Source organism: Pteropus medius, unplaced genomic scaffold, assembly GCF_902729225.1.
Source record: "Pteropus medius unplaced genomic scaffold, Ma_sr-lr_union100, whole genome shotgun sequence".
NCBI classification, from domain to species: domain Eukaryota; kingdom Metazoa; phylum Chordata; class Mammalia; order Chiroptera; family Pteropodidae; genus Pteropus; species Pteropus medius.
The window spans coordinates 347,509-375,293 of record NW_024344561.1 but is presented as its reverse complement, the minus strand read 5'-3'; the positions used below and the strand labels follow the sequence as shown (position 1 = coordinate 375,293).

Genomic DNA, 27,785 nt, shown 5'->3' with positions numbered 1-27,785 from the left:
AGACCCTTTCTTGGCTGACAAACTCCTCTGAAAACTTGCCAAGTGCAGTGGACCTTCTGCTCAGAAACATACACCTTCGCATAAAATTCCTAGGACTTCCTAAAACCTCTAAAAGCCACCCATTACCTCCTGATTGAACGATCCAGAGGTAAAACGGAGGAAGTGAGAAGTCAGGAGAGCAGTCATCATCAGTCACCTTTGGAGGGAGTGAGGGAAAGGGGCTGGGGACAGGAGGCCGGCCCAGGATGCTCCACTTGTCCTGGTGCTAGCAACACATGACATGAGGATGTCATTTGTAAACAGCCATGGAGCTGTATACTTTTGTTCATGACTTGTACACTTAAATAAATGCATTTATATTACACCTTAAAAAATAAAACAGCAAAACAAAATATTTGAAGGTCCCTATTAGAAAAAGGTTTGGCAAGAGATGCTTCAAAGTGTTGACTATGGCAGGCACTTCTACCAAATGGGACCACAGCACCCTCCACTGTGCCAAACTTTTCTGTATTGTTTGAATTTTGCCTTTTACAATTGCAATGAATTATTCTGTCATGATGAACAAAATAATCAGTAAAGATTTTGTCTGAGGTGCTCACAGTGGTAGGTGTTTGTTAGAACTTTCTGCCACAGTGGCGATGCTCTTTATCTGTGAAGCCCCATACAATAGCCACCAGCCAAGTGTGGCTATTCAGCACAACTTAATTATAATTAATTTGCATTTAATTAATTAAATGCTACCTGTGGCTACAGCATGGGACGGTGCTGGCCTAGGGCTGTGCATAAGGGAATGTATTGTAATATTCTTGCCACTTTTCTGTAGCTTTGAACATTTTTCAAAATAAGTAAATTCTGAAGAGATCTATTTTAAAGCTTAAAGAGGAATACAAGACAAAGATCAGACACGGACGGTGTCAGCATTATCATAAGGTAGCTTTATTAAATTCCTTTACCTTCTAAAAAACGATTACAAAAAAGAATACTTCATTTAAGTGTAATACTGTCTTTATGGACGTACCGTGGTTGGAAAGTGAAGTTAAAGGTCATGAATATATGTGAGAAGAGAATGAGGACAAAGGCAGGACCCCTGCTGTTCACCACACCAAGCCAGGGGGACGGGGAGAGGGGAACACAGGGACAAATATGGATTTATCTGAGTGTGTGTGTTGGGAGGGGGGTCAATGAGCTGCTTCTAGAAGCTTAAAATAAACACACCCGCTGGCTCCAGGCCAGGACACACAGGCACACAACCCTCGTACCGCTGCCCAAAGCTGCAGTCCCCCATCAGATACCAGCAGACATCCTCAAGCAGCTTTGATCGTTTTCTCTGTCTCACGCTCACGCACACGCACACGCACACGCACGCACACACACGCACACTCTGGGGTGCCTCCCTCCCTTGGCCATCTAACCTCTCGTCTTAGGTACAAAATCTAAAAGACTTTGACTCCCTCCATCAAAATCGAAGCAGGCCAGACTCCACCAAGCCAAGAAACCCACTTTTCTAGGAAAGAAGCCAGCATTTCGCTTTGTTGAATGAACGTGTAAGCCCTCAGGCCCTGATCTGTCCTCCTGTGGTCTGGCGTCAACCCTGGCGTAGAGCTGAGAACTGGAATAGAGAGGTCAGGACACTTCTTAGCTAGGGGTTCATTCCCCTGTCACAAGGCACTTTCCAAGGCTCGGAACCCATCCCTTTTCTTTTCTTTTCTTTTTTTTTTGGTTCACAAAAGCATCAAGAAAGAAAACTATGTGGAGATTCTGGGGACAAAACAGGCCGTGAAGGAAACGGCGTGTGTCTGGCGAGCCCCATTTCCAGCAGGCTCTGTTCCAGGCAGCTCCGGAAAGCCTGTAGGTTGTTAAAAAAACCCAGCTGGCCCTTGTTTGGTTTTAGGCGAAGCCCTGTCTCTTTAACTTTGTGCTGGGAGCCCTCGGGGGGCAGCCAACTTTTAATCGTGCACACATGGGGTTTCTGGAGCCTGCTCCATGCTCTGCCAACAAGCACATTCCCTGTTTTTTTTTCCTTTGAGGGGAAAAATCCTGGAGTCTGGGAGGACCAGGACAGCTCACAACCTAGGTTCTAAGACCAGGGACTCAGCAGCCACTCTGGGAACTAGATTCATTTCCTGCGTCTCCAGGTCTGCAAGGTTTTCTAGGAAAAAATAATATTTGCTGGGGGCCTCTATGCAAGGAGGGGTCGGATTGTGGGGTAACTTCTCGACATGAACTGCTCACACATCTCAACTGCTGGGTCCTGAGTCCCCCACTTGAATGGGGGCGGCAGTGGCAGCGAGGAAGCAGAAGGAAGGACCGAATTTCCTGACTCAGGTGACAAGGACAGAATCTGTTTTGTGAAGAGACCAGAATAAAATTCACCCAAGAAAGACGCCTGGGGTGGGGTGGGGGTGTGTGGACGAGATGCTATTACATACCAGACAACTGAATGTGGGGGGCAAAGGGAGCGCCACCCACGCGTACTAACATTCAGGATTAAAATGAAAATATGTAATTCCAGTGACTTTCAAATTTGGCAACAAGTTAATATGATTCTCCCTCCCCCGACGATGATTCAAAAATACAGTATTTTTTTCCTTTCACCCTTCTCCATCCACCGTTGCCAGCTGATTGTTCTCAGTGTGCTTCATGAACCCACACCCCAGCGTCAGCCACTGGCGCCAATTTATATGAGAATGGAGCTTTGGTCTGCACTGCGGCTGCTTTGAACTGGGGTACCAGAGAAAACCCGCTTTAAGCTGGAGTCTTGTCACTGTTGGGGGCTCCCCCTGGGAAACAGAAGAAACATCTACTTGCTGTTGGGCCTTGGGCCTTGGTGGATATGAGTAGGGGCTGATCAGGGAGGAGACGAGGGACGAGGGACGGTTTGCTCTGGGGCTTGCTGGCCCCCGAGGGCGGGCGCCTCTGGTCCCCCCTCACGGCTACTCTTCTGCAGAGGACGATGCGGGACTTTCGTCATCTGACATCGGGGCAAACTGAAACGAGAAGCAGAACTCTTTGTTTGGCTCTGGCTTTGTTGTCTGGCCATGAGGCTGTGGTGAGTGCTCCCGTGGCCAAAAGGAGGCGACGTTGTGGGGAAGATGCCTCAAAGACGTAAGTGAACGCACTAGAGGATTTTCATCAGAGATAAGGGATGTAAAGGAATGAAGTGGAGAGCGGTTGGTCAGGAAGGAAGGGGGCATCTGAGCTGAACGATGCTGAGAGGCCAGCCAGAGGGGCAGAGCAGGGCATTCCAGGCGGAGGACACAGCCAGTGCAAAGGCCCTGAGGCAGGAGCAGCGATGAGGCCTCTGTGGCAGGAGCTTAGCGAGTGGCGGAGAGGAAGGAGAGTGGGGGGAGGTGAGGCAGTCAGGCAGGGCCCAATGCACTGTAAGGATGGTTTTGGCTTGTTCTCCAAGTGTGGTGGGAGCCATGAAGGGCGGCGGGCAGAGGAGGGGTGTGCCCTGACTCAGGTGTTCCAGTGACCTCTGGCTGCCGTGTGGAGAGCGGACTGGAGAGGCCGAGAGTGGAGGACCAAGGCAGAGGCAATGGCAGCAGTCCAGGTAGACAGCGATGGAGAGCTGCGGTTCCTCCCTCTGGATTCCCCGGGGGCTGGACCACAGATCAGACCGCAAGGCATCACCTAGTCCCATCACCCCTTACAGTTGAGGAACCCGAGGCCCAGGTGATCTCGAGCGCCATGACTGAGGCCCAGGTGTCCTGACACCCGGGAGAGTGAAGCTGGGAAAACTCGGAGCCTCAGAAGAACCTGAAAGCCAGGTGGAGACGGATGGTGTATGTCTCCAACCTTCGCTCTCTTAGAGCGTTTGGGAGAATTGCTGTGGTCGACACCCACCACGCAACCCTTGAACCCAGCCCCAGATGCATCTCGGAAAGGCCGGGGCAAGTACAAGGTGGGGGTGAGGAGGAGGAGGAGGAGGAGTAAGGCTCCTGCCCAAGGTCTGGAGTCAGGTGGACCCTAGGGCCTATATCCCTTCCTGGCTGTAAGACCTTGAACCAGGGATGTAATCATCCTAAGCCTTGGCTTCCCTATGTGAAAAATGGAATAATAATAGTACTTTATGCAAGTGAATTGGGCTATTGTGGAAGGTTTAAAAAATCATAACTAGGAGGTACTTAGTATATAGTCTATCAGACTGAAAGGGCTTGTCTCCCCTGTCAGGCACTTAGGATATAGCAAGTATCAATATTATCCTCCTATCATGCTTCTGGAAAAGTGTTTTGCTAACAGCCAAGGTTTTTTTTAAAAAACCCAGATTTGTGGTCACGACAAATGCTGGGTTAAACAGTCAGGATAGGTTTCTTCAGTGAGACTCCTCAAGGCCTTAATACACCGACATGCTTCAAGTAAAAGCCAAAGTCCTCACTGTGGCCCACAAGGCCCTGCATGATCCGTGGTGTCGCCTCCCAGGCCTCATCTCCTCCCACTGGGCTCCTTGATGTCCCTCAAACACACCCGGCATGCTCCTACCTCAGGACCTTTGCACTGGCTGTTCCTTCTGCCTGGAGAGCCACACGACTTGTTCCCTCACTTCCTCACGTGTTGGCTAAAATGTCACCATTTCATCAAGGTCTGAAATAGCTCCTCCATCACTCATCACGCCTCTTACCCTGTTTTATATTTCTTCCCAGCACTTACCATCCCCTGGCTACGATACACTAATTTGCTTATTGTGTCTCTTAGAACATCCGCCCTATGAGGGCAGAAGGCTTTTTTGTTTTGTTCAGTGCTGTGACTGCCAGGGCCTAGAACAGGGCTTGACGCCGTGGGTGCTCTGTAAATATTCCTCAAATGAGCGAGTGGTGATTAAGAGCATGCATCTGGAACCAGATAGATCTAGGTTCAAATACTGTCACGCCCACCGTGCCATGCAGTGTCAGCTGTCCGTGACTCATTTCCTCACGGGCACTGTAAGGTTTTAACAAGCAGAGGACTCTTCAGTCCCTGGCTCGGGCCCCATACACCACCAGCTCTTTACAACCATGTACCCTCTGCCCTGCCAGGGCCGAGACTCACCGAGCACTTGATGTTCATGCGGGAGTAAAGCATGGATGCGATTTCACTCTGCCCCGCATCCAAGGCCACCATCAGAGCTGTGCTCCCATCCTGTAAAGCATCCGTTGCTGTGAGGACACCCAGTACTGTGCTCCCACCCTCCCAGAGGTGCCCCTGGGCGGGGACTCACGCGGTCAGTGAGTGAGATGTCGCAGCTGGGCACGGCCAGCAGCAGCCCCGTGATCTCCTTGTGGCCGTGCTCGCAGGCACACATGAGAGCCGTGGAGCCATCATCATCTTGCACATTGACGTCTGCCTCGCAGGCCAGCAGCGCTTTGACCACGTTCACCCGCCCATGGCTGACGGCCAGCATCAGGGCGGTCTGCCCCGCCTGGGCAGGGAGAGGAATGATCTCATGAAGCATGCAGGCCCCCAGGCATGACGTCCCTGCTCCAGAACCCTCCGTGGTTCTCAAGTACTCTGACGCTAACAGCACCCCCGCTTGCTTGCCCCTGTATCTCAAACAGTCTTTCCCGCCACAGGCCTTTGCATTTGCTGGTCCTCCTTCCCCCCATTTCAGGTCTCACCTTAAATGTCTCCTTCTCAGGGGGTGGCACTTGCCTCTGCCCACTTAAAGCAGGTGTCTAATTCACAGGCGTAAGCGTATATAAAAATTTACCGTACTAAGATTTGTACACTTTTCTGTATGTCAGCTGAACCTCAATAAAATTATATCTGTGTTTATCAGTGGATGAACAGAAACAAATTGTGGTAAACACATACTATACAATATGCACCCTGGAAAAGAAATGAGGTGCATATGTTCACTACAGCATGGGTGAATCTTGAAGACATGCTCAGTGAAAGAAGCCAGACACTGATGAACACATGCTACATGGCTCCATCTACATGAAACATCCACGGTAGATAAATCCATGGAGACAGGAAGCAGACTGGTGGTTGCGGGGGCTGGGGAAGAGGGAATGGGGGGTGACTGCTCACGGGTGCAGGGTTTCCTGTAAGGGTGATGGGAATGTTCTGGAAGTAGACAGAGGTGATGGTGACATTGTGAATGTACTAAGTGCCACTGAATCATACACTTTGAAACGGTTAATCTTATGTGAATTTCACCTCAATTAAAAAAAGTAAACCACTAAAAAATTACTTTTAGTTAAAAAAATGAAAACAATAAGGAAAGCAAGCGGGTCCGCCGCTCCTCCGCATCACTGCAGGACCCTGCTCCTTTCCCGGACTGTTTAGACTGTGGCAAACTCCTGCCCTCCTCGCTGTCCCCACAGGGCCACAGCTGCCTCGCTCGTCTGCCTGGACACCCATCCAAGCCCCTGCTGCCTCCACAGTCATGCAGCCGAAGGAAGATGTCAAACCAGAAAGCCGGCCACGCCACTGCCCTGATCGAATGCCCCGAGTGGCCCCCCGAAGCCCCCGAGTCAAGCCCACTCCCAGCCTCCCTGCTGCCTGAAAAGTTTGTGGCTCCCGGAGCCCCAGACCGGCTAGTGAACTGCAGGGGTGTGGAGACCATGCCTGCTTGTTTACCATTTGATCCCCGCACATCCAGTTGCTGCATAGGGAATTTTCCAAGCAAGATATGGGACAGTGTTGCGTTAAGAAAGGCTGAGGATCCCTATGTCCTCCCCCATCCCCACTAGAAGGTCCTGCGTCAGAGGTAGCCTGGAGGGCAGATCAGAAGAACAAGGCTCTGGACCCTCTGAGTTCCAATCACCCCTGCTCTAGTTTGACCTTGAAGAAATGGCTGCTTCTCTGAGCCTCATCTGTGGACTGGGGGCTCTCTGCGCATGGAATGAGATTGTGTTTGGGCTTGACACACAGCCAAGACTTAGTGAATGGGAAGGGCTGCCCAGGTCTGCGGTGCCGAGGGCCCATACCTGGCTGGCTTTGGCGTTGACATCTCCGAGCCGAAAGAGCTTCAGGACAGTCTCGATGTCATCCTGGGACTTCAGGGTGGCCAGGGCAGTAAGCATGATGGGGCTGTAGCCGGCACGATTCTGCTTGTCCACCTGGCAAACGCCTAGGGGGAGGGGGCGGGAGAAAACGAGCCCTCAGACCCTGCCGATGTGAGCCAGGCCTGCCCCAAGGTTGGAGGACGGTCCCCAAGGTCCCATGCTCTGCCATCAGATTGGGAGCCTGTTTCCCTCTGCCATAGTGAGCACTGGGCATCATGTTGCCTCCATCAGTCCAGGCGTGACCTAACTGCACCCTTTTCTCACACTGAGAACTCCATTCTGCTCTAGAGTGTGTCTCCATTATGTCACCCCATTAGATGAGTGGCTTCAAAAAGGGGAGACTGCACATTTCCGCCATCGGACTGGCACCCACACTGAGGGCTGAGAGTAGGAGCTACGTCTCTAGAACAGCCAGACTCCTCCAGACTGGCCTGTGCCTTCTCCATCGGACTGGGGAGCTGTGTCCTCCTGGTCCGACCAGGAAAGGGCAATATTTTCCTGTCGAATCGAGGACCCCATCTTCTCTCCACGTCCCAGGCTGGAGGCCACGTCTGTCCCTCAGAAGAGGGCTCCAGAGCAGTGGCCTCATCACACAGGGGTCCTTGTGGACGGTGGAAGGGCCACATGTTTTCCATGAGACCCTGGCTACAGGTAGGGCCTGCACCTTCCCCACCTGACTGGAAGGGTGGTGTCTTCCCCATCAGACCAGCCAACCAGGGGTGGCAGCCAGCCCCCCGCCCCCTGCCCCAGAGCCCCCTCGTTCCGCCTAGCGGGGCTCACCACTGTCCAGCAGCTGCCGCACGACGGGGAAGTTGGCGTGGGACACGGAGTAGTGCAGCGCGGTGTTGCCGTTGCTGTCGGCGATGTTGACCACGTAGTCCAGCAGCCGAGCCGACATGGCGCGGAATGTGACTAGGTGGCGCCGCACAAGCTCGGGGTGGGCGTCGCTGCGGCAGGCCAGGCGCAGCCACTCCTGCAGCACCGTGGTGTAGGCCACTTTCTGGACACGGGGCGGGGCGCAGAGGGGCATTTGGGCAGGCGGCAGCCCACCCTCTCCAGGGCAAAGCCCCATGAGGGGAGTGCGGACACCCCCATCCTGAAGCAGAGATTTGAAGGGGGAGCGTGGGCACCCCACCCAGATGAGCCCCTGGATTACAGTGTCATGTCCCTGTCCTAGACAAGGACCCTAGAGGGAGGTGTAGACACGGCAATCCCAGATCTGCCCCCCAGAGGAAGATGTGAGTGTCTCCATCCCAGATGCGACCTTCGAAGGCGAGTGTAGGCACGGCTAGAGGGAAATATGACAGCCCCTTCCCTCAAGCCCCCAAAGGACCAGGAACCAAGGGCAGTTGTGCTGGTAGCTGATCATCCTTGGGCCCCTCCCTGCCTTCCTGGCCCCTCTCCAAGGCTCATGAACTCAAGCACACACCCCCAAGCCCCCGGGAACCCCCAAAGCAGGCACAGGGTGACACTGCGGACAAGGAAAAGCCAGGGTACACAGAGTAGGGAAGGAAGGCCCTCCCCCCAGGCCCAGGGCCCCACCCTACCAGCTCCCGCTCGGTGAGGGCATTGGGGTTGTCCAGGTACTTTTCCAGGGCCAGGCAGGCTGAGATGAGGTCGGGGCTTAGCTCCATCCTGTCAGGGAGAGGTGAGGGGGTTTATCTTGGGAATACCCACCTCGGCCTCCTGGGCCTCCCCTATTTCCCACATCTGGGTGGGGGGCTGAGAGAGGGCCTCGATGCTCTCCGCCATGACACTCGCCCAGCCCTGCCAGGGCTCCCCTGAGTGGTGGAACCTCAGAACACATTTTTATACTATACCCCAAGGGGCAGACATGGGGAACAAACAGATCCTAAGAGAAAGTGGATGTAGAGGCCAGTTTATTCCAAATGGTCAGTGGTAGATGGGAAATCTTTTTCCAAGAACAGATTTTTTCATCGGGATAAAAAAAGAGATAAACAGGACAGACAGGTGGGGCAAAAATGTCCCAGAGAAGGTGAGCAGCTTAAGGACAAATTTTGTCTGCTACTCAAACAACCCGAATTGCCTCCGTCAGGCCCTTCATTAAAGCCTCCAGGCTTTCAAGATGCAGGACAAAGTACTTGTTTGCTAATTCAGACAAGGGCATGCATGACTGATGGGGCATTCCCTCAAAAGACTTGAATTGTGGGATCTGAGGCAGATTTGCCCCCCACACCCCCTGCCTGAATCCTTGCTGTCCAGGAAACTGACCGGATCTCCTCCTCCTCATTTGATGGCGATGCCCCTGCAGCTGTGGGCACATGCTGACACTCCCGAGAGAGCTGGCACTCTTGCCGGCTGGGATTGGCCACTGCCGTCCCCGGGGACCTGAGCAGTGGGGCTGCGGCCACACTCGGCACCCGCTCCTCGGGCTCTGGGGCCTCGTTCTCGGTGCTCTCGTCTGAAAAGTTCTCCGCTGTGCTGGAGTCCTCAGACGAGGACTCGTACCTGGAGAGGAGGGGCAGGGCGTGGTGCGGGAGGGACGTGGGGCTCTGACTACTGGACTTCAGCTTCCCCATGTGTTAAAGGGGGATGACAGTGTGGATATCGCAGGGCTACAGGAGCATGCCTTACAGCACCTGGCGCACAGCACGTGCTCCTTAAAGAGGTGTCCCTCATCCGGACCCTGCCCCACTGTGCACAGGGCCCTCAAGCTTCTTGCTTCCTCCGGACAAAGTCTAAGCTTCCTGGCATTCAAGGCCCCAAACTGTCCCTGTCCATTGCTTGCCATACCTCCTGCTTCTCATGTCACTCTGCTTCCTCCCACTTCTAAGCCTTTATTCGGGCTGTGTCCCCCAAACAGGAGAGCCCTCTTACCCCCCCTCTTCATTTTGCTAGTTCCTGCTGTCGTGCAGCAGACAAGTCTCCTCCTTCAGTGACTTCCCTGGTGGCGGCCATGCCTCCCTGAGATCCCACATTGCCTGAGTGTCCCCATCATTGCTCCAACTACGCTGCCGGAACCCATCAGGGCAGGGAGCCGAGCCTGTCTCCTTCCGAGGAGTAGGGCAGTACAGTGGTGATAGCACAAGCTCTAGAGCCAGACCGACCACCAGGGCCGACTCCTGCTCCCACGTGTGCTCTCACGAGGCGCTCAGCCTCACTGTGTCTCAGTTTCCTCATCGGCCTATTGTGCTTTAGCTAAAAGAGTGAATCAAAGTGAGGGGCTTAGACCAGGTCCTTGGTACATTCTTGGGCACAAATGAACCAAGGACCAACTAGGGTGGAAGCTGAGGAAAGGGTGGGAGTGTGGTGGGGGCTCCTCTCACCCGCCATTGACCCCCACGAACTGGAGGCTCCTGCGGTGGGCCTCGGAGTCTGAGGGCTCCTCTCTCCGCTCCATGATGGACCTCACGCCTGCCTGAGGCCTGCCTGTGGGGAAGGGTGGTGTCATGAAGGTCTCACAAAGCCAGATCCCGTGCCCAGGCCTCCTGTGCCACTCCCACTTACCTGCACTTCGGGCCTCCTCTGACTCACGTGAGGCTGCTTGCCTGGTGGGCTCCCTGTTGGTGGCATCGAGGGTGGGCGCCCGGCCTGTGTTCTTCATGGGCTGTGCCAGGGAGGCTGCCGCGGACCCTGGGGGCGGTAAGGATGACTCTGCAGGAGCCTGTGGGAGACCTGGAGGGGCGGGAAATAGGCACTCGCTGTGGGCGACAACAAAGCAACGACAGTGATAAGTGTCTCCCTCCGGGGCCAGGTGCTCCGAGGGCTAATTACTTCATCAAACCTTCCCAGTCCATGAGAAGTCGGAGTATTACAGGTGAGTAAAATGAAGCACAGAGGGTTGCCCAAGGCCACTCAGCGAATGAGCTGCAGAATCCAATTCCAACTCTGGTTCGCTGCCTGCCCCACAGCTGGTCAGGGACAGGGAGGACCCTGTAACTCCACAATCCTGGCTCATGACCCCCTCCAACATACTGAGTGTCGTCTGGACACAAGGTTTGATCATAGCTGACTGTTGGTCACTGTAGGGAATCGCATCTCTCAGGAGCGAGCTGTGTGACCTCAGGCAACTTACTTAACCTCTCTGTGCCTCTAGAGAATGACATTCCTACCTCCTGGAGTCTCATGCAGACTAGACAGTAAAGCAGGATGCAACACTTAGGACAATGCCTGCACATCGAGAGTGCTCAAAAAGCATCTAATTCAAGAGAATTGTAAACTATATTTTGATAAGATGATACTATGATTTTTTTTTTTTTTTACAAAAGCAGGGTTAATAGATACACATCTATTAACCCCTGTGCTGTAGATATCATTTTGTATCTGGCTTCCTTTTATCCTGTACTTAATTTTACACAGGTGTTACTTTAATAATCAGGAAAAAGAAACAATAGAGCTATTGGAAAATGAAAATGAAAACCCCACCCAGGCAGTTTCTGTTTGGAGAGCTGAAAAAGTTTTAGAGGTGGGGGGTGGTCATGGCTGCACAACAGTGTGAATGTGCTTAATGCCATGAACTGGACACTTAAAAATGGCTAAAATGGGAAATTTTATGTTATGCATATTTTATCATGATTTTTTAGAAAACCCACCTAGGTTGGCCTAAGGACCAAGGTGACTTTGTAGGCACCAGACCCTGAAGGTGCCCAGTGAGCATCTGGAAGTGGGGCCGGCTGGGAGCTCTAGCCCTAGATCACCAGCCTGGAGCGAGGGACAGAAGTCTAGTCACCACCCTGAGCAACTATCCAAGTCTCAGAACCGCTCAGGTCCCCCCCAGGCCACATGAAGCTCCCCTGTCACACTTCCCCAGGACTTCCCCTTCCTGCCACTGGCCACAGGCTCTGCAGACCAATTCATTTTAATTCCCTTAACAGTTAAAATCTTTTTTGAGATACACAGTAACTACTTTCTCAAGTCTGTGCACATACTCCACTTGAGTTAAGTACAGGGAGTAAATACTTGGGAGAAGCACATAGAACAGACAGATGAGACACTTGGCCATAAATGTGTCCGACAGCACCCCAGCCCAGGGCGTCACCGGGCCAGGCCGATTCCAGAGCTGGAGCCTGAACCCTGACAGGGGCCAAGAACATAGGCTGGGTTTTAATGTGAATCTCCTGATTTTTAAAAAAAACCTTGTCAATAAATTCACGTCAAACAAACAAAAACATTTTGTGGCCAAGTGGAATGTGTCAGGAGGCAGATGGCCAGTTCACAATCTCAGTGTCTGCCCAAACTCAGGGCTCCTGGTCTAAACCCTGGGAGGGCTGAGGGAAACAAGTCAGGCACGAGAGAACAAATGCTGTGTGATTCTACTTTCAGGAGGACCCTGGAGGAGTCAGACTCATAGAGACAGGAAGTAGAATGGTGGGTGCCAGGGGTGGTGGGCGGGGGGGAAGGCTGGAGGTGGTTTGTGTTTAATGGGGACAGAGTTTCAGTTTGGGAAGATGACAAAGTTCTGGGGATGGATGATGACAATGGCTGCACAACAATGCGACTGTGCTGAATGCCACCGATCTAGACATTGAAAAAGGATTATGATGGTAAATCTTATATTTTATCACCAGTTTTTAAAAAATGAAAATAAAATGGAGCAGGACCACGGCCCATTCCACCCCCAGGGAAAAGCAGGCCTTGCCTCCAAAAGCTTGGGCAGCTACTTTCCAGTGTGAGTTCAAGGTCTGACTCCGCAATGCTAAAAGCACAAGAACAATAATGAGACTGATACTTATTACTGTTACTGCACTGCGGGGTGGGGCAAACCCATATCAAAATTTATGTGGCAGAACTAAAGTCCATGACCAGTTATGACCACTGTACATAAAAAGGCAGACATGGGGAACCTTGCCTAGGAGAGTAAAACATATTCCAAAGCCACAACGGTCCAAGCAGGGGGACGTTATTGCGGGGAGAGATGGGCCAGAGGAACAGAGGAGAGGGAGCCCAGCACAGCCCTCTCTGAGGGAACTTGGGGCCAGACAGGAGTTTCCACAGACCAGTGGTAAAGGGTGGGCTCTGTGGTGTGGGGTTGGGGAAAACAGTTTCTTCTAGCCAGGAAAAATCAAGCTGGATCCCTACCTCACGCCTTACACAGAAAACAAACTGTAGGAATAATATGAAGGTGCAACTCAAAGCCATAGGAAGAAAATGTAGCACAGTATCAGAGGCGTCAGAAAAGGGAAAGATTCCTTTAAAAATTCCTCAAAGCACAAAGCACATATGAAAAACACAAGGTGATCTCACTTTTATGTGGACTCTAATAAAACCGAACTCGTTGATACAGAGAGCGGATTGGCAGTTGCCGGGGGCAGGGGACGAATGGGTGAAGAGGGTCAAAAGGCACAAGCTTCCGGTTATAAGATAAATCCCAGGGATATAATGTACAGCATGGTGACTACGGTTCTCATAATAATGTGCGGTACATTTGAAAGTCGCTAGAGAGTAGATCTTAAACATTCTCATCACAAGAAAAGAAAAACTGAAACTCTGTAAAGTGATGGGTGTTAACAAGACTTACTGTGGTGATCGTTTTGTAACATATTATCTATATCAAATCCTTAATGTGTGCTCCTTAAACTAATACAATGCTATATGTCAATTATATCTCAGTAAAAATGGAAACATTAAAAAAAAAGTTCAACTACATCTGACATGAAAATTTCTATTTTCTAAAAACTGAACAAAAAACTCATAGACAAAGTTGACTAATAGAAGAACATAGATGGGGGGAAGATATTCAATGCCAAAAATGGAGAAGCAATTTTATCCTTCTAGAACAGGAGTTAACAAACTTTCTCTGTAAAGGGCCAGATAGTAAATATTTTCTCTACGTGAGCCAGAAGGTCTCAGTTGGAAATAGCGCTAAAGCAGCTCTGGATAGTATGTAAATAAATGGGTGTGGCTGTGTTCTTTTAAATTTGAATTTCATATAATTTTGTTCACGTCACAAAACATTACTCTCCTTTTCATAGTGTTCAACCAGTTAAAAACATAAAAACCATTCTTAGCTTGTGAGCCATATAAAAACAGGCAGCAGACTAGATTTGGCCTGCAGGCTGTAGTTCACCAACCCCTATTCTGGGATATGCCAGGAACTTCTCAAAATTGTCCAAAAAAAGTGGATGAAGGCTACAAATAAGCGGACCACAGAAGAATCTCATTATACATATATGGTAATGACCAACTTCAAAAGAAATCAAAGAAATGCAATTAAAACAACAAAGAGATACCACTTTGTACCAAGGTCAGACGGACAAAAAATTAAACAGATAAAACTGTATGTTGGTGGGGATGTGGGGAAACGGGCACCTCGGACCCAAGCACAGCTGATGAGAGTGTGGACAGAGAGAGCTTTTCTGGAGAGAATCATATAGAACTAAAATTGTGCATCTCCTGTTAACCAATGACCCTACAGGAAGGGACAGGTGAGGATGGCCCTAGCACTGCTCATAGCAGTTAGCAACTGAAAGTAACCTTTCAGTTGGGGGGTGGGGGCGGTCAGAAAAGAAAACAGACTAGGGCATTAAAAGTGACAAACCAGATTTATGAGCATCGGGTGAAGAGTTCAATAATAGTGTGCACAGAAGAAAAAATAAGAACAAATATTTTTTTTCTAAAGCACAATACCATTTTAGGAAATTAAACACATGCAGGGCATATTTTTCAAGGACACCCAAATATCTAAATAAGCTTCTAGAAGGTGGATTGCCAGGAATGATATTAAGTGGGGTGAGGGTGGGAATTCATGATGGGGGGGTGTGAATGGCGTAGAGTAGAGACTGACAAACTATGGCTCTAGGGCACATTACATTTTTAAATTTTTAAATGGTTGGAAAAAAATGTAAAGGATTCTATTTGGGACACGTGAAAAATATATGAAATTGACATTTCAGTGTGGATACGTTATGTTTTCTCGGCACACAGCCACTCTCATTCACTCATTTATACCTACATTGTTTATGTCTGCTTTCATACTCCAAAGGCAGAACCCTGCACCAAATTCATCAAAATGTATACATTAAAAATGTGCAATTTTTGTATATTAAGTATACCTTAATAAAGCTAAAAAAAAGAAAGAACCGAGTACCACTGAGTCATGGCAACAGAGATCGCATGACCCGCAAAGTTGAAAATATTTACTGACGCTCATCACTGAAGGCAGAGATGAAGGCGAAAGAGTCAGGGAAACAGGTGCGTTGCCACGAGCTGAAGAATTTCATTAACTCAGATCTGTGCTCCGTAAGTCCAAGAGAAATCGTTAAGAGTTTAAATTACTCAGCCACCCTGGCAGGGTATAAAGCAATGTGGTAACAGACATCGAGGTCCTCGAAACTGCCCTTTCAGGAACTGCTGAGAAAACACGTAAGAGGACGTGAGGGGTCCTGCAGAAGGACATCTGTGTGGCGCCCTTGAAAGTAAAGAAAAAATAAGTAGCACATCCCAGGAATTTTTAATAACATGAGGAAATGCCCCTGAGATAATGTTAAATCGAAGAAATCCAAGAGTTTCAATCCTGGCTTCGAGAACCGTGGGCAAATTCCTTAACCTCCCCGTGCCTCAGTTTCCTCATCTGTAACACGGAGATTGAAAGCACCACGTCACCTCATAGAGGTTCTGCAGACTTAAAGGAATTAAAATACGAAAAGGGAATCAAATAATGCCTTGGTCTGTAGTAAGGGCTGCCTAAATGCTTTTAAAAATAAAATAAAGCAAAATGACAAACTTCACCAGCTCCGTGTCATGAGATTTAAAAAATATATTTCTTCTGTGTTAAGAATTTCAGAGGGAAAGAAGTATTGACAGCAGCTGCATTTGGCGTGGGTGGGTTTAAGGGGGTTTTATTTTGTGTTCTAGATTTTTCTGTACTTCCTAAAGCTTCCACAGAGAACACGAACTGCTTTCATAGGAATATGTTTTGAACAAGAACAAATTTCAAAGCCTTGGAGACCCCGCGCATGCACATGACTGGCTGCCCCTTCTCCCACTGATCGCTCTGTGGGGCCTTGCGAGGGGGGGGGATGGGCCTTTGGGGGTCTCCATGCCTCTAGTAGCCCTACCTACCTTTGCCAACTGGAGGGGAAGGCTGCCACTCACCCTTCTCACCTTTCAACTGCAGTGAGCAAATTCAAGGTGGCAGAGAAGGCTGGGCTCCTCTTTGCCTCCTCCTCCAGGTAGCCCTCTCTGACCTATGCATCTGGCTGACCCACCTAAGCATGGTACAAACACTTGTCAAGTCCTTGTAGTACCTCACGTCCCATATTGCTCCCTCCCGTCTACAAGCCCTGGAGGACCCAACCCTGATGTTCAAGCTATCCCGGACCTCTCTTCTCTGGCCTCATCCTATTCCACACCCACGCCCCGCCCTCACCTCAAGGCCTTTCTCCCTGGCGTGCCCCCTCCCCGAATGCTCTTCTCGCCTCTTTGCCACCTGGCTGCTTCTTTCCTGTCACATCTCATTTCAAAGAACCAACAGCTAACCCCAGGCACCTACTAAGTGCCTGGTGCCCTGCTGAACACTTGACATGAATTGAAACATTTAAGCCTCACATTAATCTGGTGGCATCAGCCTGTCAGGATCCCCAATTTGCACACCAGGCACAGAGAGGTTAAATTGCTCAGGGACACAGAGCTAGGGGGCAGGGAAACCAGCGTTTGAACCTAGGCTACCACCCCACGGAATCCCTGCTACCCCATGCCTGTTTATCTGCTTCAAACTTGTATTTTCTGAAACGATATTTCTTCGCTTATTTATTGTGGTCTCTTATCTGGTTATTGCAGGAGTTTGTCTGTCTTGTGCACTGCTGTGTCTCCAGTGCTTAGTAGAGTTTGGCACACAGCAGGCACTTGATGAACGTTTGCTGAATGAATAGACATTGAAATGATTAGCACACACCAGTTCCAATTAAGCAAGGTGGAGACTGGTGCTGGCTGCAGCAAGAGGGAGTTAAGTGAGACACAAGGAAGGACTGTTAGGGCTTCCATAGGGTGGGGACATTGCTATGTCTGTGTGTCCTGCAGGCAGGAGGCCCCATGGCTGCCCTGGAAAGCATGTCTGGAATGGAGGCTGCCTCTCAGATCTCGAGGCTGGGCCGGGCAGGGCCCCTGGCTGGGGGCCAGAGTCACAGGGCCTGGTGTTTGGGATGGATGCAGAACAGAGGGGTGGTGCCCGGAGCTGGCCAGGAACAACATGGGGAAGCAAGGAAACATATCTGGGTCCCCACCCTCCAGCTGTGCCCGCTGGTCCCACCATGGGGTTCTGGCCACCTGACATTCGAAACTGAGTGGGGGACTTGGCCCCACCTCTGAGCCATACTGCAGGTTCAGATCCTTAGCCACTTCCTGGCTATGTGACACCAGACAAGTGCAGCTTCTCCCTGAGCCTCAGTTTCCCCAACTATAAACAGAGTCGTCCTGAAAATCATCAGCAGAAGTAGCGACGAGCTCTGACTGAGCACTTACTGTATGCTCTAATTCACGAGTGTCCTAGAGGTGGAGACCCTTATTATGCCACTTCACAGACAGGAAAGCTGAGGCCCAGAGAGGTGAAATTGCTCGCCCAGGGACACACAGCAAGAAGTGAGATTTGAATCCAGATTGCCTGGCTGCACAGTTCCCAGTCTTCAGCTCCTCCGTGGGTGAAACACTCAGCATAGCACTCAGCACCACACTGGTGTCCGATAAAGAACAGCTGTTGTCATCATGAATCACTCCAGTAGCTTCTCCCAGGGGCCCAACAGTGGTAGGGCAGCTGCCATCCTGCACATCCCACCTCCCCTTTCTTGACATGAGGACTCAGCACTTCCTCCAAGGGGCACCCCCCTCCCTCAGGACTTGGGTGGGGCTCTTCTATCCCCATCATCCAGGGGTAGGCAGCTAGGGACACAAGGATTAGCTCAGTGTCGGGCATGTGACTCAAACCAGCCAACAAGTGCCACCCCTAGGATTTTTACTGGCACTCTTTGGACTGAGGGGCTCCCTTTCACAGAGCTGCAAGGGCAGATGCCGAAAACAGTGGGGCCACCTTCTCCTGCCTGAGAGAGAAACCTCCAGGTTGCACAGAGGAAGAGAAAAAGAAACACCGAGTCCAGAGCACCTGGATCCAGCTATGCCTGAAGCTGTCCCTAAGTTAAATGAACAACATATTTCCTTTTCATTGCTTAAAAGGGTCTGAGATTAGTTCCTGCCACATTGACTATAAACGGGGAAGATTTTTTTTTGCCCAGAAAACTGACAGCCTTGGGGACCCTCCGCCCCCCAAATACCTCGTTTTCTGGACACTTACAATGAGCTAGAATGAGAACACACACTTAACACCCGATTTCTCTGCATGGTCCCTACAGCACTGAGTTGGTGGCACAATTTTGCCCCCTTTTTGCAGATGAAGAGACAGAGGCTCCGAGAAGAGGAGCGGTCTGGTGTAAGGCCAAGACTGGAGCTGGCCCTGCGATTCGGATGAAGAAAGGACCCTCCATCATCCTCCCCGGACAGTTAAGGCTCACCTGCTGGCCCATCGCAGCTTCGCTCTGTGATGCTGATCTTCTTCACCAGGTGGACATTGCCAGTGGATGGAGTGGGCGCGGGGAACACCGTCTCCACCACCTCATGGCTGCGGAACACAGGAGAGCTCTCGGCCCCTCCAGATGTTGCCAGGGCCCGCAGCCCTGCCCCGTAGGGCTCCAGACTCTGGGCCCGCTGTGCTGGGGCCCCGGCGGCTGTGCTGGCTGCCACCTCCACCTCTCGTGGCCCCTCTACCACCCGGATGGTGTCCACGCGAACTGGGCTGTCTGGCGGTGGCCAGGCCTGGGGCTGAGGATCAGCCTGCCGGGCTTGAGCTGCCTGCAGCTCCTGGAGCGCTTTCTTGAGCTGGGTCTCCAGCACAGCAACCTTGGCAGCGAGGGCTGCCTCCCCGTCGGGCATGCCCAAGTCCCGCTCTCGGACCCAGGTGCCCACGCTCCGGGTCTCCAGTGCCACAGGGTCCTCGGGGGTCTCAGGGAGGTCCAGGCAGAGCTCGCTGCGGCTCCGGCCCCCTGTGGGGTGGCCCAGGAATTTCTGGCTCTTGAGCTGCACTGTGAGCTGCCGCTTCTCCTCTTGTAGCACCGAAAGCTTCACCTGAAGCACGGGGATCAGCTTTACCTGCTCCTCGAGCTGCCGCAGCTTCCGCAGGGCACCCGCCATCTGCTCCCGCACATGGGCCAGGTGCCCGGCGCTGGGTGGCACTGGCGTGGACAGTCCCGAGCCCCGTGGCGTCGGGGGCGGCAGCCCCACGCCTACCAACGAGCTCGTGGAGCCCGCCATGCTGGGCGTCAGGGAGCCCAAGCCAGTGGGTGCGGCCGCCTGGTCCTCGAGGCGGCGCCGGGCATCCAACAGCGTGCGCTCCACACGCGGGTTGAAACCGCCGCGGGCCTCCAGGGCGCCATACTGTGGATAGAAGCCCCGCCCGCAGTAGGAGTAGGCTGAGTGGCGGCTGTCCCCACTGGCATTGGAACACAGCGACTCGGTGGACGTCCACCAGGAGCCAGGGCCTCGGGGAAGCGAGCCGAGGCGGGGCCGGCGCTGCACGGCCACGCGTCGCAGCGTGTGGCCCTTCTCAATGTCATCCACATATTTGAGAAAGTCCAGGTCCAGGCGGTAGCCGTAGGGCGTCTCCACGGAGTAGGGAGGGTCGGTCTCCTTGGCGGGGAAGGCAGGCGGGGAGGCTGGGCCAGGGGTCCCTGGGGCAGGGAGAAACCAGCACCTCTGAACACTGATATCCCCTCTGGAGGAAGACTGATGCCCCCAGGAGAGTCAAGGTCTATTTGCCCGAGGGAAGGGAGCCCACTGGCCCTCACCTGCTCAAGTGTTTAGCCCTTCTCAACCCCCGTCTCCCTCTCCCACAGAACAGGGCCCTCGTCTCCCTCTCAGACTCTCCGGCCACAGCCAAGCTTTTCCCATTTCAGGCGCTCGGGGCAGGGCTCTGTTCCATCCTCAACCCCCACCCCAGGTACAGCCATATCTCTCTCCTCCTTTAGGCCTCCAGCACAGGCCCACCTCCCCTCACCCTCCCTCCTCCAAGCCCTGGGCAGGGCCCTCTTCCTCCCCAGAGGCCTGACCTGGGAAGGGGGCTGGCGCATGCAGGACTTGGGCCATCCTCTGGGCTGCGGATGCTCCTCAACGATCACTGAGAGACCCTGAATCCGACCACCTGCAGCACAGGCTGAGGCTCACCTGGGGAGAGGGGGCGATGCAGATGGGAGTCAAGAGGGGTCTGCAGGGGGAGGGGGGAGATGTGGCCACCCCTCTCCACGGCTGTTCCCCTCAACACCCCTCTTCCTTGGGTATGGGACCCTTTCGTAGGCGCACACCCAGCCAGGCTGTGGAAAGGGGTGGGGGGGTCCCCACGGCCTGGAACAAAGAAACCAAACCTCACAGCCTGCCGGCACATCTGTCCAGCCCCTGGACAGGCTCCAGCTGTTCCTACAGCCCAGCCTCCATGAGGCCCCCAGGGCAGGGGCCCCAAGCCGTATAGGCCCCACCCTTCCTGCACCCCAATCCCCCAGCCCAGGCCAGGAGCTCGTTATGAGGACAGATAGGGGCTGAGATGGGTAGGGGTCTGGGATGCTAATGCAGGGGTAGGGGGGAGTCTTCCTGTAAGGATCTAAGGAGACAGAGACTCAGGGACACAAAGAGAACTCAGGGGAGGGAACCCCAAAACAGAGCGGGGTCAGGCCAGCAGGGTGGGGGGGTGGTAGGGAAAGTTGTGGGGAGGCAGTGAGAAGCAAAGCCTTTCCCCTTTATGGAAACGATTTTCTCTAAAAATAAACAGTTTTGCTGCTGGGCTACACGAGAACTTCCTGCTCCCACAGGACACGTCCGGCTGGGGGGGCAGCAAGGATAGAGGCTGGGCCACCCCGGGAAGTCATGGGGGTGTGGGGAGGAAGTAAGAGGGGCACTTGGAAGCTGCAAAAGGGAGGAACAATCACGGCCTCTCACTAACCAGCCCCAGCCCTGGAATCTGGCTAGTTTTGTTCCCAACTCTCCACCTGAGCTTAGCCAGTTCTTTCCTCCAGCCACCCTGCTGCAGCGGCCCCGGCCTATCCCACTACCAGAGAGGACAGTTTCTGGCCTGTGGGTGCCAGGGCAGTGGGTACCTGGGAGGATGGGCCAGGTGGGGCACCTGCGGGCATGAAGGCAGGGCTGGGGCTCCAAGGGCTGCCAAGCTGTCTTGTTGCACACCCTGAGTGTCTCTTGCTTAGTGTCTTGCTTTATCTCTCTTGTCCTGGTCTCTCTGCGTCTCTCCACGTCTCTCTGTGTCTCTCCACGTCTCTCTCCCGCTCCCTTCGCCTCCACGCCTCCCTCCGTCTCTCTCTCTCCACGCCTCCTCTGCCTCTCCACGTCTCCTCTGCGTCTCTCTCCACTTCACTCTCCCTGTCCCTCCACGTCTCTGTCCTCTGTTCTGTCTTGTAAAGCCTGGAACACACAGTCACTGATTGTAGGAAATTTGGTTTTCCACTTGCCTGAAGGCTCATCCCCTGCACAACAGGATCAAAAATATTTCCTGGGGACCCAAAAGAGACTGGAGGCAAGAAGCAGGATTGGAATAGCCTGTGGGGGGGAGGCCCTGAAGGTGGACAAGGGTAGGGCGAATAATAGTAATAACTACAACGATGATCTGAGCAAATCACTTGGTCATCAGACAAACCCACCAGCTGGGTAGTTACCAAGGTGTTTCACAGATTGGGAATCTGGAGGCACAGAAATATGCAGTGACTTGCTCAGGGTCTCTGAAGGGGGAAGTGGCTGGTCCTGGATTTGAACCTAAGCCTGTCAGATTCCCAAGCCACCCTCACTCCCACTCAACATCTCTCAACTCATTTCTCAGGCAAAGACTGAGGTCTGGGAGTCTCCAGACATTTGACCACCCCTGGAGAGGGCAGGTGACTCCAGGTCGAGAAAGAAGATTGGGGGTGGGATGAGGCTGTCTGGGGCTTGAGGCCCCTCTCCCTCTATGGAACCCTTGGGGGTCAGGGAGGAGGACAAGAGATAAGAGACAGAGAAAGGAAGATAGGACACTTGAAGAGGCGACAAGGCCGGGAGCTCAGGGAAGCGGCGCAGGGTCCGGGAAGCGAATGTCCGATGGGGTCTCCCTAAAGCTCCTCTCGCAGACCGGCCTGGATGTCTCTGGGGTCTTCCCGCCCTCTCCCCGCCCCAAAGATGGGGTTGAGAAGGACCCCGCCCGTGCAGAGAGGGGCGGGGCCTGCGGGGTCCCCGGCTAATGGCAAACAGCTGCCGCTCCCCACGCTGGCCCAGCCGCCAGGCCGAGGCCCAGCCCGGCCGGACGCTCCGCCGCCTTCCCGCCGCCTGGGGCCTGGCTCCGGCCAGGCGGTGGAGGAGGGCGAAGCGGGGAAGAGCAGGGGGAAAGAGGTAGAGAGGGAGCAGAGATGGGGAAGAGGGGAGGGAGTAAAGAGCGAGAGGTAGACGTAAGAGGAGGACGGGGTTGGGGGAGAGAAGTGGGGACGGGGTCAAAGATGAGGTCGGGGCATAAACGCGGGGACCGAGACACTCAAAAGTCCATAAAGTTTGGGTTGAGATGATGAAGTTGGAGGCAGCGGCTGATAGAGACCCGCGAGGTCGCGCCCCGGTGTTTGGGATGGGGTGGTGATTACGCTCGGACCCCGATCCGGACTCGAACCCCGACCCGACCCCGGGTCCTACTCGCCTCGCGCACTCCGGCAGCCGCCGTCCCTGCGTCCCGCCGCCCGTGCGTCCTCCGCGCGCCACCGACCGGCCAACCGGCCCTCGGCGGTAGCCCCGCCCCGCCCCGCCCCCTCCGGCTGGCCCGCCCCCACGGCTGGTCCCGCCCTCCCGGTCGCCTGCGGGTCCGGCCGCGATGGGAGTGCGGCCTGGAGGACACGATCGCACCTGGACGGCAGGTGTGTGTGTGTGTGCGCGGGAGGGCATCCGGCTATGTCCCCTCGCCGCCCCTCCCCGAGTCCCCGGAGCAGGGGCCCCAACCGCTGTCCCGCCCCTCTCATGCGGTGGGCGGGGTGGGCGGGAGGGACGGGGCTGGCCTGGGTCCAGCTCTAGGAGGGCGCGGCGGGAGGTCACCCCTCCCCCAGCCGGCCCAAGGCTGGAGGCAGCCCAGCGCAGGCCTGGTACGCGGTGGCGTGACCGCCGCGGGGCGGGGAGGGGGGCTGGGTCAGTTCGAGGCTGCATAGGCCCTGGCCAATGCCTGCCGGACGTGGGCTCCAGTCCCAGCCCCACCATGCCTTTAAGTGCTTGGCGCCTCAGTTTCCCCATCTCTAAGATGGGGTTAAGAATGTGCCTACCTGATGGTGGTTCTGAGAAGATTCAACTAATTATGAGTCAGGGGTCTATGGGATTTCCTTTGGGCAAAAAGACCCATAAATGGGGCAGTGTCTTCTCGGGAGCCTTTTTTAGTACAGGGCTGGGCACTCAGCAAGGGTTTCATAAATGTTACTATTATTCCTCATGTACACATATGACATTTTCATTTGTTGCCATCTCCACCAGAACGTCTGCCCCACAAGGGCAGGTGCTGGCGTCGGTTGTCAGTTCTGTGTCCCTGGCACCCAACTGAGTCTCAGTGCCTGTCAAAGATCAGGGTGTGTGGATAGACTGCTTTCATGACATGGATCCCAAGGACCATAACACACAGGCTGCTTATAAAAACCATTTTAAATTAAAAAAGGTAAGAACTATCAGTGCACAGGCAGAAACAGACAGGGACAGAAACCCCGGGCCCACATGCAGCGTGGTCACCCCACAGCCAAGTGCATGGTGGTACGAACTCCCATAAAGACAGCTGTGGCAAGGGAGCGGGTTGCTCTGGGAGTGGCTTCAGGCACTTGGGGCTCAGAGTTCAGCCTTCCGGAAACTCGCTCTGTTCAAAGAGTTCCTAGGGGAGGAATGAGGTGGGTCAACATGGCCACAGGGCCCCCAACCCCATAGTACTCCCAGCCCGCTCCCACCCTCTTCCAGAGTTCCTTCTAGAATCTTCCCTGCTCCTTTCATATCCATTCTGATCCGGCTGTGGATTCACAGATACTCTGTTGAAACCTATCACTGGGGGTATGACTCGTGCCCATTTTACAGATGTAGAAACCAAGGTTCAGAAAGATGAAGTTGCATGTCTGGGAACTGACCCAACAAAATCTGACATGGCTGCCCAGAGCATGCATTTGTGCACACGTCCTAGTTGTCACATGCTTGTGTAAAAGCCAAGTGCACGTGTTAATGCGCAGGACAGCCCCCATCCCATGCCTGTCTGTGCCTGCCTCCTCTTGGTGTCTCTAGGGTGGGGGGCGTGGGTCAGGCACCTGAGGCCGGCAGTGGATGGTGCTAGCAGCTGGGGCAGGCGCTGGGTGAGCAAGGGCTGCAGAGCCTCCCGCAGGCGGCCGTAATTGCGCTCCAGCTCACGGTGGTACTCCTTCTGGTCCGGCCCAATCAGAGCCTTGTTCTTCCTCAGTGCATCCTCACACCTGAGGGCCAGATGGCAGGAGGTGCTCAGGGACTGGCACTCAGGAGAGAAAGCAAGACCAGAGGTGGGGTGTCCATGAGGTGGGGTCAGGAGCTAGAATGGAGGGGCTCTAATGGGTGAGGTCAGGCCTACTTTTTGCAGAAGTCCTTAAAACAGAGTCGCAGCTTGTTGTGATGCCTGAAGAGCTTGGGATCTTCTGGGATCTCTGCCAAAAATACTTGGGCCACCTCTAGGGGACCCTGTGGGGAGAGAGGGGCTTATGAGGGTGTCTGCATGGCCCCTGGGGGACCTGCACGGCCCCTGGGCAGCCTGCATCCCCCACCAGCCATGCCTGGTTCACAGTGGGCCCAACAGAGCCTTGTAGCACCATCTGCAGCATCTTGGCATCAGGTGGGTCCTGCTCAGTGGCAAAGGCCAGCTCCCGTGTCTTCTTCTGCATATCTTCGATGGCCACCTCCACTGGTGTCAACACTGTCTGCAGGGTTGGGGGATGGCATGCACTGGCTGGGGCCTGAAGATATCCTGACCCAGGCCAGCACAAAGCAGCTAGGGTGGGAGGGGGTCCAAGTGGCTGTGTAATGAGCAGTGTCTGGGGACTCCTGCCTCTCTGGGTGTGGCAAGGTCAGGGGCCTGGCTCGGCTGCTTTTGTCTGGCTCTGGGGTCTTTGGTTTGGTTGTGGTCAGCTGGGTCTGGAGGCAGAGATTTAAGGCTACAGATTTGGGTCTGGAGGTTGGAGTTTGGAGACCCCTCCCCTCCCAGACCCGGGTCTGGGCCCCCGCCCACCTCCTCCCGATGGCACACGTGGATGCGAGTCTTGATGTAAGGGAAGGCGTGGTCCGTGCTCAGCAGTGTCTTGCGCTTGTGCTGTTCATGCAGCTCCCCGTGTGCACGCCCGTCGGGTGTGAAGGGCGTGCAGAACAGAAAGGTGCGCAGCCCGTAGTTGCGATCGAAATAGGTCACCCGGTCCTTAAGCTCATAGGTGTCGAAATGCGGTTCCACATACGTGATCTGGATGTAGGCCTGGGGCACAGGGCTCAGGTGTGAGGTTCCCACAGCTCTAACATATCCCCCCGGGGCTCACCAAACTCCCAGTGGGACCCCAACCCTGGAGAAAGGGGATTTGGGCCTCCATGGATCTGGGGGCTTTGCATCTGGGGTTCCCAGGTCTCTCTACATCTGGATGTTTGAGAATCCCAAGGTTAAGGATTTGGGGGTCCCCGAGGGAGATAAGCTTTGGAGTTTCCCAGAGAAAAAGGATTTAAGGGTCCCTAGGAAAGAGTACTTGGAGTCTCCCTAAATATAAGATTTTGGGGACTTCAGGGAGATGGTCAGGAGCCCTCACCTTCTGGGGGTCAAGCTTGGTCTTGTCCACAGGGTTTGAATCTTTGACAATCTCGACTACATCCTCCCCAAATCTCTCCGTGTAGAACTCCTGGGGACACCAGGCTGACTCGGGCTGCACAGGTACAGCCCCCACTCCACCCCAGGGCAACCCCATGCCCACCCACTCCCCACCACCATGACGTGCCTCCAGCCGGTGGGAGATCTCTGCCAGCTTCGTGATGGATGGCTCCTTGTACACAAACTCCTGCTCATCCAGGTCACCGAAGCGGGCGCCATAGAAACCCACACGGAAGTATGTTCCAAAAACGCGCTGAGGCTACAGGAAGGGGCGTTGTTGCCTGAGGCCCTGGGAGAGGACCCCCTGCCCCAGGGGCCCTTGGGCCCCACATGTGAAAGAGGCGGACATGGGCAGAGTGAACCCTGAAAGTACTGAGGCATGGACCCAAATGACTGCCCTTGCCCACGCCCTCACTCTTTCTCCCTAGCTTCTGTCTCTTACCTTCCCCAAATCTTTATCATTTAACAAGCCCCTAGTTTCTGTTTCTCCCTCTCACCCCATGCAGCTCTTCAGAGCCTGGATCCCAGTATGAAAAGACTGGGGCTGTACTGCTCACAGCTGTGTCCTTAATGCCTATGGGGCTGTGTATACAGCAGATGTTCAATAAATGCTCAGGACAGAAGCTCTGGCTCCCTTGTTCCAGGGCATCCTCCCCCCGCAGCCTCCCCTGGAAGGCTGGGGACCCCCCCCTCCACCAGAAAGGAAGGGGGTAGTTGCATGTTCACTCACCAAGGCATATCCGGATGGGGTGGGGCAGGCACCAGGAGATGGGTTGGGGAGCAGGGGCAGAGAGACAAAGTCATGGGAGAGGTCAAAGGTCGGAGCCCCCAACCCTCAGGGTCCTGGTTATGCTGCCCCATGAGAACCATCCCAGGGTTAGAGATGAAAGATCCAGTGAGGGAGGGGACCTGCCCGCCCCACCCAGCCCACACCCAGCCTGCCTGCCTCAGCTCTGGTTTCTTGCCATCTTTGGCTAGAAAATTCTCCCCAAACTAGGAGATGCCTAAAAATAGACCCAAGTGGGAGAGAGGCGGGAGTAGCGGATCATTAAATGGCAATGAGGAGCAGAGATCCTGGGGGAAGCTGGGGAGACAGGGAGAGAGAGACCAAGAGAGACAGGGTGGGAATGACCAAGAGAGGGAGAGAGAGAGACAGGGGAAGATGGAGGGAAAGAGACCAAGACACAGAGACGAAGAGAAACAGAGGGAGTCGGAGCCCCTACTTTTAGGCAGAGTTCCCCCCCCAGCGGGCCCTGCCCGAGGGAGGGGTGTCTCTGAAGAGCTCCCAGCTGGGTGAGTCACAGGCTGCCCTGGAGATTTGGGGCAGGGAGGGGGACCTGAGGGGAAGTAGTGGGGTGCGTCATCACCCACCAAGCCTGGGACCCTGTGGCCAGGAAGCCATGCTCCTCCAGCGCCCCCTGGTGGTATGTCCCTAACCACAGCTGATCCACCGTCTTGGGGCCCCAGAGGCAGATGGCCACCAGGCGGACTCACCTCCCAGCCAGAGCTCTGTGGGGGAGAGAAGAGTCAAGGTCACTTGAGTCGAGGAAGTGGGGTCAGGGCCAAAGGCAGAGTCTGGGAGGGCATCTGGGCCCACCTGGTGCATGATCTTGGTGAAGGCTTCCTGCAGTTTGCCGTGCACAGCAGCCAGCTTCTTGTAGTCCCGGTGGGCTTCCAGGATGGGGATCAAGGTCTTGTACACCTCGTTCACTGCCTCATAGAGCCCGCCCTGGGGGGTGGGGTGGGGCAGGTTAGGATTCCCAGCACCCTCCCTGGACTTCTGCCTGGAACAGCCAGCTCCTCTGTGTTTCTACCCTCCCTCCAAGGCTCCGTCCTCCATCACCTCCTCCAGGAAGCCCACTCTGACCACCCCCACCCCAGATAGGGCAATAGCCTTTCCACTCAGCCCCTACAGGCCCCTCTGTGGTCTGCACCACATTTACTATGTACCAGGTGCT

General features: G+C 54.1%; 2 protein-coding genes and 1 long non-coding RNA gene across 8 annotated transcripts in view; 1 reads left to right on the top strand and 2 right to left on the bottom strand.

Moving 5' to 3' along the window:
• Positions 1 to 914: 914 nt before the first annotated feature.
• Positions 915 to 22,741, bottom strand: KANK2 (KN motif and ankyrin repeat domains 2). Of its 2 annotated transcripts, none has more exons than XM_039873149.1 (12): positions 22,645 to 22,741; positions 20,039 to 20,153; positions 18,449 to 19,660; positions 10,458 to 10,625; positions 10,277 to 10,379; positions 9,222 to 9,458; positions 8,537 to 8,624; positions 7,770 to 7,989; positions 6,912 to 7,054; positions 5,198 to 5,398; positions 5,029 to 5,118; positions 915 to 2,987 (listed from the first exon to the last, which is right to left on the bottom strand). In XM_039873149.1, the coding sequence occupies exons 2-12, from the start codon at positions 20,073 to 20,075 to the stop codon at positions 2,934 to 2,936; spliced, it is 2,553 nt and encodes an 850-aa protein (XP_039729083.1). In that variant the 5' UTR covers positions 20,076 to 20,153; positions 22,645 to 22,741; the 3' UTR covers positions 915 to 2,933. The 2 variants fall into 2 exon arrangements, with proteins under 2 accessions (XP_039729083.1, XP_039729082.1); XM_039873148.1 differs by lacking the exon at positions 22,645 to 22,741 and adding an exon at positions 21,077 to 21,253.
• LOC120610839 (uncharacterized) lies at positions 22,741 to 26,450 on the top strand. The gene is made up of 2 exons (XR_005655014.1): positions 22,741 to 22,858; positions 25,854 to 26,450. It is a non-coding gene; the product is annotated as an uncharacterized LOC120610839 (long non-coding RNA).
• Positions 23,607 to 27,785, bottom strand: part of DOCK6 (dedicator of cytokinesis 6) — a 39,180-nt gene continuing 35,001 nt past the window's right edge. For all 5 annotated transcript variants that reach the window (XM_039873143.1, XM_039873142.1, XM_039873144.1 and 2 more), the window contains 9 exons: positions 27,425 to 27,556; positions 27,322 to 27,336; positions 25,955 to 26,080; positions 25,769 to 25,858; positions 25,210 to 25,446; positions 24,758 to 24,901; positions 24,559 to 24,665; positions 24,266 to 24,427; positions 23,607 to 23,844 (listed from right to left, as the gene is read on the bottom strand). In XM_039873143.1, the coding sequence (XP_039729077.1) occupies positions 23,802 to 23,844; positions 24,266 to 24,427; positions 24,559 to 24,665; positions 24,758 to 24,901; positions 25,210 to 25,446; positions 25,769 to 25,858; positions 25,955 to 26,080; positions 27,322 to 27,336; positions 27,425 to 27,556 (1,056 nt within the window). In that variant the 3' untranslated portion in view covers positions 23,607 to 23,801. The remainder of the gene's footprint in view (positions 23,845 to 24,265; positions 24,428 to 24,558; positions 24,666 to 24,757; positions 24,902 to 25,209; positions 25,447 to 25,768; positions 25,859 to 25,954; positions 26,081 to 27,321; positions 27,337 to 27,424; positions 27,557 to 27,785) is intronic.

Bases quoted from the DNA above. Each gene is read 5' to 3' on its own strand.
- KANK2 (XM_039873149.1), bottom strand. From the start codon at position 20,075: ATGGCCCAAGTCCTGCATGCGCCAGCCCCCTTCCCAG. The intron at 19,661-20,038 runs GTCAGGCCTCTG...TCCCTGCCCCAG, and splicing joins TGCGCCAGCCCCCTTCCCAG to GGACCCCTGGCCCAGCCTCC. The intron at 8,625-9,221 runs GTCAGTTTCCTG...TCTCCCTGACAG, and splicing joins AATGAGGAGGAGGAGATCCG to GATGGAGCTAAGCCCCGACC.